A 17768-nucleotide genomic window follows, 5' to 3' on the forward strand; every position below is an offset into this window, starting at 1 on the left:
TAACACACAGTCTGCCATGCATCAATAAAAACCCATCTCTGAGAGTATAATGCTCATGCCGCAGACCCTCAGACATCTGATCATACAACCTTTCAAAATCCTCATCATGGGCATACTGCTCTTTCATTTCATCAAGCTCATGATGATAAGCAAGTGAAACTGCAGAGACCTGTGGCTTGCGTGACAAAGCATCTGCCACTACATTCTTTTTGCCTTCCACATGCACAATCTGGAAGTGAAACATTGACAAAAAGTTTGCCCAACGCATATGCTTCTCTGAAAGCTTAGTCTGCGTGAGGAAGTAACGCAAGGTCTGATGATCTGTCTGTACAGTGAAATCAGCCCCAAGCAAGTAGTGTTTCCATGTAGAAAGAGCGTGAATTACAGCCAACATCTCTTTCTCATACACCTGTAAATGCTTCTCAGCATCTTGCAAAACTCTACTCTCATAGGCTATCACATGTCCCTCTTGCATGAGAACTGCACCAATGCTACTTCCACATGCATCACACTGGACAACAAAAGCCTTTCGGAGGTCCGGTAACACCAATACTGGGTCCGAAGTAAGCTTTTCTTTGAGCTTTTTGAATGCTGTAATTTCCCGATCAGCCCATCTAAACGGAGTTGCTTTCTTCGTCAAAGCATAAAGAGGCGAAGCAATTTCAGCAAAGTGCCGTATGTAACGCCTGTAATAGGAACACAATCCTAAAAAGCTGCGTACATCATGCACGGTCCTCAAAGCTGGCCAATTAAGTATTGCTTCCACCTTTGCTGGATCCATACGGACTCCATGACCAGACACAATATGCCCCAAGAAATGTATCTCCTGCAAAAAAAACTCACTCTTCTTGCCATTAACCACCAACCTATGGTTTCTGAGTTCTGCAAACACAATGGCCAAATGCCTTCTATGCTCTTCCTCAGTTCGTGAATGCACAATCATATCATCAAAGAATGTGCCCACAAACTCTCTATGAGGCCTGAAAATCCTGTCCATCATTCTGTTAAATGTAGCAGGCGCATTTGTCAAACCAAAGGGCATAACCAAGAACTCATACAACCCAAACGTGGTTCGGAATGCTGTCTTATGCACATCCTCGGGTCTAATGCGTATCTGATGATACCCGCTTTTCAAGTCAATACGACTGAAAACTGTGAAGCCCTGTAAGCGGTCCAAGATGTCATCGATCCTCGGTATGGGGAATCGATTCTTGATGGTATTCTTATTCAGCGCCCTGTAATCAATACACATGCGCCAAGAACCATCCTTCTTCTGCACTAAGAGCACAGGTGAGCAAAAGGGTGATGAGCTAAGCTGAATCAACCCCTTATTTAGAAGCTCCTGCACCTGACTCATAATCTCTTCCTGTTGGGCTGCACTAACACGGTACGGCGGTCTATTCGGTGGAGTACTACCAGGAATCAGATCTATGGCATGATCTTCTGGCCTCTCAGGAGGTAATTCTCCTGGCAATGACTCGGAAAAACAGTCTTGAAACCCACTTAAGAAATCAGCCCTGTCCTTATCTAACATAGACAAATTAGACTTAGACTCATCATCCTGTGCATCCTTTACATAAATCAAGTACGCGGAAAGATGCTTTTTCATTACTGATGAAATCGCCGAAGCGGATACAATAGGAACAGATTCCCCTTTGAGTTTTACATCCAATACATGCTCTTTCCCTCTATGAGTCAGAGTAATTTTCCTATTGTAAGTATCCACCACCGCATGTACCCTGTGGCACCATGGCATCCCCAACAAAACATCACAACCATCCAAGGGCATGATGAAGAACTCCTCGCTGTCCACATAACCCTGCAAATGAAGCCGAAGCTTCCCAATAATAGGAGTAACGGGTTCTGCATACCTTGGACAAGCCATATTAGCCTCATGTAACGGCCCCATCTCCTCTGCGCGAATCCCCAATCGGCCAGCCAAATCTGGTGAAATGAAGTTGGCTCTAGCACCTATGTCAAAGAAGATCAAAGCATTCTGATCTCTCACTTTGCCCCATGCCCTGCACAACTCTGTAGCTTCACCACCTAGCTGCTCCCCCACAAGATCAGGAACTAAGCCTGTAGAAGGCTTTGGTTTCTTTGGCTTGGGCTCCCCTTTATTGTCAGGGTCCTTTTTGGACGTTCTTTTAGGACAATTGAATGACATATGCCCCTCTTCAGTACAGTAAAAACACTTTTGAGCATCTCTCAAAGCCTGTCTTTCCTCAGAAGTCCTCTTGGGCATTGGCAACTTCTTATACTTTGTCTCTGAAGACCCTTTAGCATCACGAGAAGCATGCCCAAATTTTTCAGCTTTCTTGCTCAATTTCTTACTGCCTTTAAACCCAGATGAACCACCTGTGAGTAACGCATTAGCTGTCATAGCATTTTCAATCATCTATGACATGTTCGTTACTCGTCTTTATACAATAATCTCGTACCTCCTTCGGCAGCCCACAACAATATTTCTCTACCTGCTCAGATAATGGCACGGCACGATAAGAAGTCACTGGGAGTAGAGCTTCCCAAAACTTCTTGTTATAATCCTCCAAACTATCACACTTTGAAGCATCAAGCTTGTTCCATGCGGTCATAACATCCACCTCAAATGTAGATGTGAGCCATACGGAAGAGAAAACCTGTTTGAATTGGACCCATGTGGTGGGTGCTATGCCCTGCAAAAGAAGAGTAGACCACCACTGCAAAGCATTGCCCTTGAGAAAAGTGGCAGCTTTCCTCACCTTAGAGGACTCTGTGTAATTCCCACCAGAAAAAGCAGCATCAAACTGCTTTAAAAAGGTAAGTGCCTTCAATTTATCCTTGGCCCCACTGAAAGTGTCAAACTTCACTGCAGCTCCCCCTTCCTTGTAATCCTTCGCCTTTCCCATAGGCGTTAGATTATCATATGGAAGTGGTTTCGTAAGATTGCTGCCCCCAACATTCATACCCATCATTGGGTCAACATTTCCCATCCCCATGCCGGGCATACCATACATTCCAGCCATGTTTCCATACATTCCATTATGCATACCTGGCTGCATGCCACCAAACATATTGCCTTGCATCCCAGGTTGCATGCCTGCAAACATATTTCCAGCCATACCGGACTGCATACCACCATACATATTCCCTTGCATGCCAGGCTGAAAATTGGCTCCAAAAGGCCCATACATACCCATGCCTCCCTGAGGATAACCCCCAGTCATGGATTGGAACACCGATGCCACCACCAAAATAACCTGGATGCATGTTCTGCTGAGGAATAGGTGGCTGTCCATAGAAGGAACTCTGAGAGTTTGCTCCATAAGCATGCTGCATATTCGGAAACTGGCCAAAAGATGGTTCCTGTGGGATGGCACCACTATGACCCTGAGGAAGATTCTTCGAACAAACCTTCTTCTTCTTTTTCTGGGGCTCTGTGCGAGATCTCATAAATTCAGCAAATCTCACTCTGTGTGAGCTGCATAAAAGTATCCATAACACTAGCCAAGCGATCTTTGAACCGAGCATCATCATCCTCTTTACCATGCACATCTTCTGGCTGTGTTACATCCTCATAAGGCTCAACATCTGCAGCCTGTTCTCCTGCAAAAATATCCTCAGATACATCTCTCTCAGGAGAAGTCTCTTGCTCTTCTTCTTCATGATAGAAGTACTCTTCCTCTGTATCAGACATGATTGCTGAATTTTCAGCGATGGCTTTCTTCAAAGCAACCACGAGCTCACCCCCTTTAGAAAGTTGATGATTGGTCCCGGCAACGGAACCTTGAAACCGGCCTCTGATAGAAAACCAGAGTGCGGTAGATTAGCAATCACCCGTCCACTTGTAGTCTAGATGTGAAACAAAGCAGATTGGAGCTAGAGTGCCCAAATCTGAAAACACAGCGACACCTGTTGGTCCCAAAGCTTGGCGCCCCTTGCGGTATTTCTTTATTCAATTATAATAAAATGAATGGCTGAGTACAACACAAAGATCAGCCAAGAGTTTACACCTGTATATCCAATCTGACGGCCCACAAATCCTTCTTAGCACAGAGGATCTATGCACACAGATCTGTGTCTCCAAATAACACACTGTGCCTCCCTCTGATCAGCCAAGATCACTAAGCAGGCCAGCCATGGGCATACATCTGGCATAACTCAAGTGCATGATACATCATCTCAGCTCAAACATACATGTGCTGTCCAAACTCTGTCTCAACCCTTGTCAATCTGCCATACCCCTCCTCTCACAAGGGGCCAGATAACTCATATCTGCAACAGACATCAAGCAGTAGAAAGAGAGATAGATGAACAGAAACAAGGCTTACCAAGTTCAGCTCGTGAAACAGCACTGGAGGAAGCAACAGCACCAATCTGTACTTGCAGGCACTTGTATCCACAACCCTGCTTCACACATGTGCTTGTACTTGCCTGTATCCTCCTCCTGATGTTCACTCTTATGCTGTCCTTGAAAATATAGATCTGAAAATCAGCACTGTACCCGTCTGTACCACCTCGGGATACGTGTTGTATTTGCACAAACAGTCTGCTGTCCACTCTTGTACCTGCCTGAATCTGAGTACACAGTTCTGTCCAGCACCTGTTTACGCCGCCTGCAACAGTTGTACTTGCTGTACCTGGCTGTCCGTACACTGTACGGCAGCCATACAGTACTGTACTGGTTGTGTACTTGTTGGTACAGCCTGCACAGTGCCTGTGCGCAGAGAATCCAGCAGAGAAAGGAATCAGCAGCAAGTCCTGTGTGAAGCGTGGAACAAGAAGAAGCCTGCAGCCTGTCCGTACAGGGCTGTACGGCTGGTTTGCACAGTGAAAACAGCAGCAAGCAATCTCCAGCAGTCGCCCCTTCCTTCCACAGCTTTTCCACCCATCCAATCCCACTTTTGCTCCACGACTCCCCAAAAGCGAAGAGAGAGAGAGAGAGAAGAGAGAGAAACTCTCCAAAAGTGGCCCTCTTCCCAAAAATAATCCCTAGGGCCCCAAACTTTAATAAGTTCCCTAGGGCCACTAAGGCCTAGGGGCAAACTTTAATAAACATTAAAGTTTAATGTTTCTAGTTCCCCCCCCTTCACACCTAGGGATGTCCACACATCTTAAACTCTGTCCGGGCACCCCCCATGTGAATCATAAAATATTCTGACTCTGCAACCACCATGCCCACACTTGTACTGTTCCATTTTCACAAGGCCATGACAATTAACATTGGTCCAAGGCCCAATTTGGGACGTAACATTATCTCCTCCTCCTATTAGATTCACGTCCTCGTGAATCCAAATCTATAGCATGCAATAGGTTGTTCATCGTAGCGCGCAATAAAGCCTTTCCCCCCCAAGCAGGAGTATTTGGTTGTACTACTTTGGAGAACTTTGTACAACGATGAGAATGATGATTGTGGACTGCCAAACACAAGGACAAGGAAGACCGAATGCAGGCTGAACCACATGATGCTGAACCAATAGCGCTGTAGAAGAAATCCAGAACTGCTGAGGATATCCACATATGCTAGCTGAAGATAAGAGGATCTTCTATGCTGCCTTGGACTGAAGCACGGAGTGCTTGAGGCTGATTGTATGCTCCAAGAACCCTGAGGGAACTCAAGCACACATGTTCTCTTTATCTACTTGCTGAATACTTGTGAATGAATGTGATTTATGCAAGGGACCAAGAGGCGCCTTATATATGAGCAGGATGCTACTGGTTAGTGTAAATATGCTTCTGTCGGTCTATTTTCCAGCCCATGACTGAGTAAAAATAGCATTAAATGCTACGCTCTTCACATGTGTGTTAGAATTGAGATGCACAATTCTAACACCCCCTCTGCAGCTAATAGTGTGCAAGAGTCGGAAGAAGATAAGTCAATGAAGATGCAACCATGGACCCTCCAGCATCGCGAATACTGGAATTACCTCGGAGAGAGCACCCACCAACATGTTTCCTCGAAACAAGATGCCACCACAAACAGTAAGGAACTTTGCTTGGCCATGAATTCCCGCACAAGTGTGCAATGAACTCCAAAAATAGATGATGAGCTACTCTATTTTTGAGCTACTAGACACCGCGCCCATAATCCCCAACAGTGGACGGAACACATCACGTCCCAAAAGCCTCGAACAATGAACTTGGAACAGATCCAGTTCATAATCTATGCAGTTTCCCCCCATGTGCTTCCAGCCAAAAGAGACGTGGGTAGGAGAGGGGGCTGATTACAGCTCCACCTACTGGTGCATGTGGACCGTGATTCGGAGTTCCAAGTATTAGACATCTGGCAGAACATGGTTATCTTTGGTTATCCTATTTATTTGTCCTATGAGCAGTCGGCCAGCCCTAGAGGCGGTCGGCCAACTCACTAAGGCACTATATAAGGAGTTCCCCTTTATTCACTTCTTCTTCCAATCCACTTGCACATAGTTCAACATCCAATTGCTGGCCATTGCCATTGTAAAGCTTTACTGCTGTTATAAAAGGTGATCTTGTCCAACTCTCTATTTCCTTTGCACTCTCTCATATGTTTACTGTTTATGCTTCCACCTATGCTTTCTCCTTCAATGTGTGGGGTCGGGGCTGCCACCCAACTTCTATAAGCCTGGCCGACTTGATGCTATATGCTGTAAAGGCTGTAAATAGCTTATACAGGCTGCCGACAGGATGCTTAGGGGTGTTAGAAGTCATCTCCTGTCCAGTTTTATACACCAGGGCCTTTGTTGTGGGTGTGCCCGCCCTTATGAGGTGTTTTCCCATTTTTCCCCACTCTCCGCATTTTTCCCCTATTTTTTCCCATTTTTCTGAGGCTTGGGAGGGCTGCCAAAGGGTGCCAAGAGCAATACAGTGCTGGCCGACTGGATGTTTATCAGTCGTGGGCACTCTTGCTGCTGGCCGACTGGTTTTGATCAGTTTTGGGCACCAGATTGCTGGCCGACTGCATTTATGCAATCGTGGACCTTTTTATCAGTCGTGGGCTTTTCCTTATGCTGGCCGACTGCCCTCTAGGGGGGTATATATAGGTCCTCAGCCCCCATACCTCATTTGTATCATTCCTCGGGATCTTCTTGTGTATATAGAGCAGAGTTACACGCCTACATCTCTCTCTCTCTCTTGTGCTGTTTTTCTGCCTGCGTTTTTGCTCTTGTGTTCCCAGATTTGGTCATCATCTCCGCTGCATATTCTGACAAGGGGTGGTATATGGTGTCTAACAGCATATACAAGGCAACCCCCATCATGGTGCCTTATGGGCTGGCCCATGTGCACACCCCCCTACATCGCATAATCAAACACACAGAATTCGGCTCTTTGAAGAACTTGATCAGCCCTTTGTATGCCATGACAAAACAGTCCATAGCCCCTTTTCATGAGGGCGACTAAGGCCACAAGGCTCCACCCACAACCATACACACAAATTCGTGTCAAAAGACAAGCAAACTCAAGCAAACATCCAAAAAAGCCCTTTGTATGCCATGACAAAACAGTCCATAGCCCCTTTTCATGAGGGCGACTAAGGCCACAAGGCTCCACCCACAACCATACGCACAAATTCGTGTCAAAAGACAAGCAAACTCAAGCAAACATCCAAAAAAGCTCTTGCTTTTTTCCTTGGATATGGGGCAGTAAAACACCCCTCTCCACATGTTTTGATTTTCATATTCTCATTTGTTGGTTTGCCAAACCATGGTCACTAGGGGTTGCATTAGCTCTGTTCTATAGTCACCAAAAAAGAGAAACAGAAACGTTCAAGGAATGGAAACGGGGAAAAGTGTGATGGGGAGAGAATTAGGGTTTAGAGTTCATTCATGGGAGACATACACAGAGAAGCAAGGGAGAGAGAGAGAGAGAGAGTTGTGGGGATAAGTCAACTCATGAAAAGCATGAGTGTGTGACTCCCCTATCACACATGTATATTGCACTAGTACACATAGTGCACTTAGTACATTAAAAGTACTAAGTGTACTATGTACTATAACTTATGGGCTTGTACACACTATAAGGGTGGGCATAACGCCTTTACCCCAACAACCTCCCACTTAAAGGCAAAGTGCCCTTAAGTAAAGGAAAAGAAAAAATCAGCATGTACATGATAATATACAAGGCCATATCAAGGCTGAAAATGGCCTCATCCAATGCCCATCAAGTGTCTGCAATGAGCAAACCGCTCCGGAGGCAAACTCTTCGTCAACAGATCAGCCGGGTTGTCATCCGTGTGAATCTTAACAAGCTGAATTTGCTTGTTCTCTATCACCTCTCTGATGAAGTGATACTTCACATCCACATGCTTCGTCTTTGCATGAAAAACAGGGTTCTTTGCCAACTGAATGGCACTCTGACTGTCACAATGCAACAATGGAATATCCCCTGTATAGCCCAAATCAACCACTAACCGAGATAGCCATAATGCCTCCTTGCAAGCCTCTGTGGCTGCAATATACTCGGCCTCTGTAGTAGATAAGGCAGTGCACTTCTGCATCCTGGATATCCATGACACAGCACCTCCTGTGAATGTAAATACATAACCGGTAGTAGACTTCCGGTTATCTGGATGACCGGCATAATCCGAATCCGTGTAACCATGCACTAATGCATCCTGTTTGCCAAAGCAAATGCACAAATCCTGTGTGCCCTTCAGGTATCTCATGACACCTTTCACTGCTTCCCAATGCTTCTTGCCAGGGTTGGCCATGTATCTAGAAACCACTCCCACTGCAAATGCAATGTCTGGCCTAGTAGCAACCATGGCATACATGAGACTGCCACAAGCTGAAGCATACGGAATCTTGGCCATATCAGCCCTGTCACTATCCGACTGTGGGCTGTCCATAGCACTGAGTTTCACATATGGAGGCAAAGGAGTACTAGCCTTCTTCCCCCCGTCCATATTGAACCTCTGCAAAACTTTGCCAATATATTCCTTCTGAGACAAATACAACACATGCTGATTTCTGTCCCGAAGTATCCGCATACCCAAGATGTGATTTGCATCACCCAGATCCTTCATATCAAAGGTCTGATGCAGCCTCTGCTTCAAGGTATCCATCTCCTTACGAGATTTCCCGGCAATCAACATATCATCAACATACAAGATGAGAATCAATAGACTGCCATCCAAAGCTTTTTTGGTGTACAAGCAGTGATCTATGTCACTTCTCCTGAATTTCTGAGATTTCATGAATGTATCAAATTTATGATACCATTCTCTTGGTGCCTGTTTGAGCCCATAAAGACTCTTTTTGAGCTTGCATACAAGCTTCTCCTTTCCACTTACTGCATAACCCTCTGGCTGCTGCATATATATCTCCTCATGGAGATCACCGTGAAGAAAAGCAGTCTTCACATCCATCTGAATCAAGTCCAGATCATCATGTGCAACCAAAGCCAACACAGCTCTAAGTGTGGTCATTTTGACCACTGGAGAGAAGATCTCATCAAAGTCCACACCATATTCCTGCTTAAAGCCCTTAGCCACTAACCTGGCTTTGTATCTTGGCTTTGCATCTGGTGCAACTTTGAGCCTGTATACCCACTTGCATGGCAAAACCTTCTTGCCTGCAGGCAAAGGCACCAACTTCCAAGTTCCATTTTTATGCAGAGAATCCATCTCTGACTTCATGGCACACTCCCATAGAGCTTTGTCTGCCCTCTGTAAAGCCTCTTTATAACATGAGGGCTCCCCACACTCAGTGAGCATCAAGTAGTCAACCCCTGGAACAAACCTGTCAGCGGCTCTGGAGGGTCTAGTGGACCTCCGTACCCAATGACCATCATTTGCAGGTTGCTGTCCAGCCTGCATATCACCCATTGGTGGCTCCTGTTCCATGCCATAAGGCTGAAATATCATGCCCGGTATCTCCTCCAACTGTGGTATATCCATAGGGATATCTTCTGCCATCTCTGGCTGTCCATTTGGACCATTTTCAGCACCATTTAAGGGCTGGTTTTCCTGCTGTAATGGCTGATTTACAGCCCTTTGTTGTTGTCCATGATGTCCATCATCATCAAAGATGACTCTGCCAGGCTCCTGTTGCCTTGCAGGCTCCTTATACATGCATGTTTCATCAAAAATTACATCATTTCTGCGTATGATCTTTCTATTTGTGGGATCCCAAAGTCTATACCCCATTTCACCTCTGTCACCATATCCTAGGAATATGCATTTGTGAGACTTAGGATCAAGTTTGGTGCGCATTTCCCTGCGTATGTGCACGTACGCAACGCAACCAAACACTCTCAAGTGCTTGTATGACGGAGGCTTCCCTGTCCATACTTCTTCTGGCACTTTCCCACCAAGCCTCGTGTTAGGTGACCTGTTTATAAGGTGAACGGCTGTCATAATAGCTTCAGCCCAAAAACCATGAGGTAATGCAGCATGTGACAACATAGAACGGACCTTCTCCTGAATGGTCCTGTTCATCCTCTCTGCTGTCCCGTTTTGTGGAGGATCATAAGGAGTAGAGAGCTCCCTCTTGATGCCTTTAGCATCACAAAAGTCCTGAAACTGTTTGGACATGTACTCTCCACCATTGTCGGAACGCAAAGCTTTCAGTGTTTTGCCAGTTTGATTCTCAACAAGAGCAACAAACTTCTGAAACACTGAGAAAGTATCACTCTTCAAACGAAGAGGATAAACCCACACCTTGCGTGTGGCATCATCAATAAAAGACACAAAATATTTTGCCCCTCCCAAAGAAAGCTGAGGCATCTCACATACATCTGTATGCACAAGCTCTAACTGAGCATCTTTCTGTCCAAGAGCTTTCTTGTGGGGGCACTGTAGTTGCCTACCATATATACAATGCTCACAAAACTGAAAACTTGAAAACTTTAGAGAAGGCAAGTAACCCAAACGAGACAATTGCTCCATTCCCTTGACACTCATGTGTCCCAACCGGCTATGCCACATAGAAATTTCCGGCAGCTCGGTTGCATTTACATTAGCATGGTGGCAAACACCTGCATGCATAAAGTAAAGAGTGTCCACTTTAGAGCCTCTGGCAACAACCAGTGAGCCCTTACTAATCTTCCACTTTCCACTACCAAATGTGGTAACATAATCAGCATCATCAAGCTGTCCAGTAGAAAGCAGATTCTTCTTGATCTCAGGCACATGCCTGACATCATGGAGCATAAGCTGTGAGCCATCTGAAAATACAAGCCTCACATCACCTCTGCCAAGTATCTTGCATGCATGGTTATCACCCAAATAAACCACTCCTTCATTGCCAGCAGTGTACCTGACAAACAAGTCTCTGCAACCTGTGACATGAAAGGAGGCACCTGAATCAATGATCCATGAGTGCATACCATGACCACCTGTAAGAAGTGAATGGGCATCAAGTGAAGACGTAAAGAGGACCTCATCCTCACTGCCACCTGCATGTGACACATTGATTTCTTCGATCTTGACTCCACTTTTGCCCTTTGGCTTTACATCTTTGGCTTCATCCTTCTCTTTGTCTTTGCCTTTTCCCTTTTCTTTTTGATCATTTTTCCATTTGTAGCATTGCTTTTTAATGTGTCCCTTCTTGCCACAATAATGGCATTCCAAATCCTTTTTGGAGCGAGACTTGCTCCTTCCCCTTTCTTGGCTTTTTCCCCTTTGTTGGGATCTCCCACGTGCATTCATTGCATTGGACTTTCCAACAGAGTTGTTTTTCCTGTTCATCTCTTCTTGAAGAAGAGCACCCTCAACATCTGCATATGACAGCATAGCATTCGAATTGCTAGTGGCTGTCCTGAATGTGTCCCAACTCTCTGGCAAAGTGCATAACAAAAAAGTGGCTTTGAACTCATCGTCCATTGCCAACTTTTGATTGATGACCTGGCTGACAATACCATTAAACTCATTGAGATGGGCTGTCATAGAAGCCCCTTCCTTCATCTGAAGGCCTATGAGTTTCTTCAACCAATACACTTTGCTTGAGGCACTTTGTTGGGCATACAAGTCCTGCAATCTCTGCCACATTCCCCAAGCTGTCTTCTCTTCACGAATGCTGAAAAGTAATGAGTCTGACACAGACAACATGATAGTAGATCTTGCCAGCTCATCCATATCTTCCCACTCTTCAGCAGTAAGAGAAGCGGGCATCACACCCCTTTCTTTGATAGGCTTGTGCTGCTTTTTCTGAAGCAACACATTGTAGCACTGGGTTTGCCAAATATCATAATTATGCGAGCCTTCAAGCTTCTTGATGTGAAGCAATGAAGAGCTCTCACCTGTGGTTGCCATAGCAATATGCAACCTGTCAATGCCTGACTCCCTGCAAATGTGCAAACACTGCACCAAGATGTGCAAACACTGCACCCAAAGCACACAAAGTGCTTACAAATGTTCTCCCAAGCTTTATCTCCCACTGCGGAAGCAAGAATGCAACTTTTCTCCCACTTTTTGTGATGAAAACACCAAAATCTGGTTGCTGCAGATTTTGGACAGCACCTTGAATGTGCTCTTTTGCCCTTCCAAAGTACTGTACAGCAGTACTAATTGCTTACAAATGATGTACCAAACCTGTACCGGCAATTTCAGCAGCTGAATTTGAACCTTTTGATCACTCAAAACAGTGTACAGCCATGCCAAAACATGCACAAAGCTGTGCCAAATCTGTACCAGCAGGTACAATAGCAATAAATGCTCTCCTGGCTGTCCAAATGAGTGAAAATCAGACTTTTACAGTCCTGTACACTGCATAAAACAAACCCGAACAGAAATTGGGCAAAAGCCCCTTGACTGCAAGCTGATTTCTGAGGATTCAAGACATAAATGTCTTGCCTGCTGCTTTGCCAAGCTCAACAAGCATACAAACTTGAAAAGCCCCTTGATTTGAGATCAATTTCTGATCATGCATGGTACATTGGCGCACATGAAGGCATCCAGAGTGTTCACGATGCTTCCCCCTGGCCACATATACATCAAATACATGAAAGCCCCTTGATTTACAGGCACATTGAGTGCTTGTAAGGCATCAGCACATTATTCACAGCATCAAATGCGATTGCCTGTATGCAAATCAACCAAATCGGCACAAAAGCCCCTTGATTTGCACTGCAATTTGCTGCAATTTTGCCCAAATGTGCGATTTTCACATCATACAGCATGTATGAGTGCTTAATTGCACAATTACATCAAAAGCCCCAAATTTCGACATCCAATTTCCTGCAAATTGATCCTGATTTGACCAATTTCCTGCAAATTTATCCTGATTGTGACCAATGTCACCCAATTTTGCCAATTTTGCTCAAAAATTGAGCAATTGGGCACCTATACCTGCTCAATTGATTAAATTGATAAGAAATTCGCAAAAAATTAGAGGCAAATACCTCTGAAATTTTTGATTTTGTCTGATTTGCAGGTTGATTTCTGTTGATTGCAGATGCTGTTGCAGGAGATTTGATGCTGTTGCAGAAAAGGGAGGGAGGCTTCTTGCTGATGTTGCTGCTGTGCAGGTGGGCAGCCACGTGGGCTGGCTATGGAATGGGGCTTTCTTCGTTTCCACACTTCCCAACGTCCCTGGCGATGCCCGAGTAGTCGACAAGCATACACGTCGACGGGCTCCTCCTGGCCTTGGCTTACGGCACGCTGACCTTTGTACAGTGGCCGACGGGACCTTTGTCCACGCTCACCGCACCAGCAGCCAGTTGTCACCTATGCGCTAATGGCTGCTGTCGCCTCGCGCATCTACGCCCAGCGTTTGTTCGCTCAACGCCGGGCGCTTCACGTATTTGCTTACGTTTCTACTCCAGTTGGCCAGCTCACGCTTCGCCTATCGCTTCGTTCAGTTCGCTGCGATTTTTGTGGCTTTACGCCTAGCGCCTGCTTGCGACCTTCTACGCCATCGCTCCCAGCTGCTGTTTTCGCCTAGCGTATGTACGCCCAGCGCTATCTCAGCCAGCAGCACTAGTCTTCGCCTGAGTATAGACGTGTGCTGCCTCAGCCACGCTACAGGTCGCCTAGGGCTGCTGCCTTCGCCAATGGCATCAACACTCGCAGCAAAGCCTGCAGGGCATCAACACTCGCAGCAAAGCCCTTTAGTGTGAGCAGCTTGTATCAAGGTCACAGTAGCGAGGCTCTGATACCAGTTGATGGGGAGAAACCTGAATTAGGGTTTAGAGTTCATCCATGGGAGACATACACAGAGAAGCAAGGGAGAGAGAGAGAGAGAGAGTTGTGGGGATAAGTCAACTCATGAAAAGCATGAGTGTGTGACTCCCCTATCACACATGTATATTGCACTAGTACACATAGTGCACTTAGTACATTAAAAGTACTAAGTGTACTATGTACTATAACTTATGGGCTTGTACACACTATAAGGGTGGGCATAACGCCTTTACCCCAACAAAGTGTTTTTAGGGGCGGAAACGGCCATTTCTTGTGACAATGTCATTTGGGAAACGAGAAACGGCCATGGAAACGAATGGGGTCTTGAAACGGCCGTTTCCTGTGACTACGCTCTATTTAGAACTTAGAATCTGTTAACCTACAAGTGCAAAACAAATGGCATACGTGTTTTTCGTTTAGGAGAAATGGCCTACCATACTCCCCCCTCTCATTGAGTGTTAACCAGGGTTAGAATAACCCACAATTAAGGGGTAAGCTAACCCATGGTTAGGGTAAGGACTTACCTGAGCATTGGGGCCAATCGGACTCGCCCATAGGGCTAATGCCAGCAAGGATGAGGTCTGAGTTGGCTTAGAGTCAATTAAAAGTAAGCTAGGGGCTATATATGGCTAAAACCTTAAAAAAGTAGAGAGCCAATTATAGCAGGGTTATTACTATATAAGTGGCTTAGAGGTTGGTTACGATTATTACAAGGATCCGTTGTGGAGGAGGAGCTTCATCTCAAGACGAGCAGGACCTCAAGGCCATAGTAGTCGCAGGTGGCAGGCACATTGGTGGTATGGGATGCCAGGGTGTGGTTGTCGGGGCCTGGCCGACTCATTGCAATTCGACCTTAGGCTTGAGGCTGACTCTGGAATGGAGCATATGGCTGGGTGGGTCACTAGCCACAATCTATCATAGTGATCAATTCAAATTTGAAGCAGGTTTCTCTAACCCTATTAGGGTTTCTAGATATGTGCTCTTTACATTGGTATTGAGCCAGACTTGCCAGCTAGGAGGATGATTAACTCCTGAAGGGAGTAACTTGTAAACCCATTGCTGGAATCTTCTAGACTTGGGTTGTCCGGTTGCTTTTTGTGATTTCCAAGGTTCACGTGATACGGGACACCTTGAACGGAAAGCGGTGAAGCATTGAATCGGAGATGATCACATGGTTAGATGACCTACTCATTCAAAGTTCTAGGATCACAAAGTCCTTGGCAATTGCATGCTAGTCTCTCATCACCTTGTCATTGTCCTACTCAATAATGACCACACCCATTCATTTTCATGGTCAATATCGTCATTGTCATCACATACCATAACATCATCATTATGTGTCTCTGTCATCGTCATATAGAGTAAGACGATACATCATTTACATACACCTTAACATCATTATCATCTCTCTCTCTCTCTCCCCAAAGGCAAGCTACAATAGGCATAGCTAGGCCTGGACTAGCTCGAGTAGCAGACGTTGGGTATCAGTCAAAAGCATTGAAGCCTAAAAAAGGCGAGTTGCCTTAGTTAGTGGGAAGCAGCTAGTAGCTACCTATGTTATACCATACCATCATCGTTGTGATCATCGCCGCCCCCCGCTTTCCCCTCTCTCTCTCTCTCTCTCTCTCTCTCTCTCACACACACGCCATTTTTTATTCATTTACTTCATTATTAGATAGAAACTAAATTCTAGAAAACCTACCGACTGCGAGGACTGTGCTGCGCTGGTCTTCGTAGGCAAGAAAGGCAAAACCTCGTGATTTTCCTGTAGCTTTGTCACGGACGAGGTTGAGATCTACGATCTCACCGTACCTGCGATCGACCAGGAAGGGGGCAAAAATCCCAGAGTCTGAATTTAGATGTGAGAGTTAGGGTTTCAAATCTAGGGTTTACCGTTGTTGCAAATGGAGAAATTCAACAAGACTTCTGAGGCAAGTGAGGGTAGTTTACTGGGCGAAGACGGCTAGGAGGTCGCCTTCTGTGAGGTCGAAGGAGAAGTTGCCCGCGTAGATGTAGGCGGAGTCCTTGTACTTCGCGTGCCAGGAGCCCGCATCAGAAACTCCGAGGGCTGCCTCTCGCGCTGTGATCTTCTGAGTGTTCTTCACCTGCGTCAGAGGATTCATGGGCAAAGGTTGAAGAAGAAAAGCCACTCCTAACCTTTCTTTCAGAAGTTCAAGTTGCAAATAATCCCTTGGCCTTTTTGATAGTGTATCAAAAGGCAATTAGAATCAACAAATCAATAGTGATAGATAGATAGTAAACATCTTTGATAGTGTATCAAAAGGCAATTAGAATCAACAAATCAATAGTGAATAGATAGATAGTAAACATCTTTGATGGTACAGTTAATGCCAAAAGCCGGTAGTCCACATGGCTCAAGAGTTCAAGTGCCTCCCTGAGGGTCTTGGGATCGAATCTCCTTGGACAATATCGTGAGGCACATAGTAGTAGGTAGTGTGTCTATTTGTGGTATTCAATCCCAGTCATCTTTTTAAAAAAATTTACAATAAATAATACAAAACAATTAATAAGAATATAGTGTGTAATCTCAGATTTTCCAATCTACAAGTATTGTTTTGTTTCAGCAAATCAATTTCAAGAGTTGTGAAAGGATTTTATTAATGGGTATCAAAAGTGCATAGACACATCATTTAACTCAAAACCAATACATTATATATAAATTAATATATAAGTATTAAAACCACAACTTGATGTGGGTAAGAAAAGTTAGCACACTTCTCTTCAAAAATTATAAGAGCCAGTGAATGTGTCCTTCTTCGAAAAACTATATGGTTTTAGAAATGAAAATCTGATTAACCACTTTAGTATTGAGCATATGAGATCTCTTTTTGGAACTATAAGATCTTTTTTTTCAAACTTCAACATATGATTTTAGAAATATAAATTTGATTTGAGCACTTTGGTACATTGAGCATATGAGATCTCCCTAGCTGTGCCAACTCTGGAGCACTTTCGTACTGAGCATATGAGATCTCCCTAGCTGTGCCAACTCTGTGCATGAAGCTCTGCTATGATTTGCATGCTCCTCTCTCATTCATGACCTCAGACCACCATCAGTGCTTAATTGATCATTAGCCTTGCAAAAACATGTCTCCTCCACACACACACACACACGACTTTAAAAACAACTTGTGCTAATCACACAACTCCTACTCTCTCTTTTTTAAGATAAAAAAGAAAAGCATAACCTCGTGTAACAAAATTGTACCATCCTCAGAATTTCCTACAATTCTCTCTATTATGCTATCTCCATATGGTATTCTATAGGGCTTTGCTTTCTTGTCTTCTATTCAAGTTCCTTTTTTGGTCATCTCCTCTTGATTCCACTTATTGCACATAATCATCACGAATGGTATATATACAAGCATTGATTCCATGATCATCACCTTCCTCTTGGAGCATAGGCCTATGTGCTTAGCTTTGATACCATGATCGTCATCATCTTCCTCTTATAGCATGTACCTCTGTGCTTACCTTTGATACCATGCCTTTCCCATAAACTCTTCACACTCATAGCCTAGAAACAATTCTATTTGTATCATGTAAGGTGACCCTCACCTAACTTGCACTGTAAATTCATCTTATTTTAATAATTATGATAATTAAACTCATATTTATAAAGTTTAGGCTGGATTATGATCCAGTTGACAAGATTATTGATTAGTTT

General features: G+C 44.7%; 1 protein-coding gene across 1 annotated transcript in view; it reads right to left on the reverse strand.

Moving 5' to 3' along the window:
* Window positions 1-16286, reverse strand: part of LOC147641135 (RNA recognition motif (RRM)-containing protein) — a 45829-nt gene extending 29543 nt beyond the window's left edge. Inside the window, exons 1-2 of the mRNA XM_086818523.1 lie at window positions 16031-16286; window positions 15783-15892 (exon numbers count right to left, since the gene is read on the reverse strand). Coding sequence (XP_086674649.1) covers window positions 15783-15892; window positions 16031-16203 — 283 coding nt within the window. The 5' untranslated portion in view covers window positions 16204-16286. The remainder of the gene's footprint in view (window positions 1-15782; window positions 15893-16030) is intronic.
* Between the last annotated feature and the right edge of the window lie 1482 nt (window positions 16287-17768).

This window comes from Cibotium barometz, chromosome 2, assembly GCF_041138505.1.
Source record: "Cibotium barometz isolate CiBa-2024 chromosome 2, ASM4113850v1, whole genome shotgun sequence".
NCBI classification, from domain to species: Eukaryota; Viridiplantae; Streptophyta; class Polypodiopsida; order Cyatheales; family Cibotiaceae; genus Cibotium; species Cibotium barometz.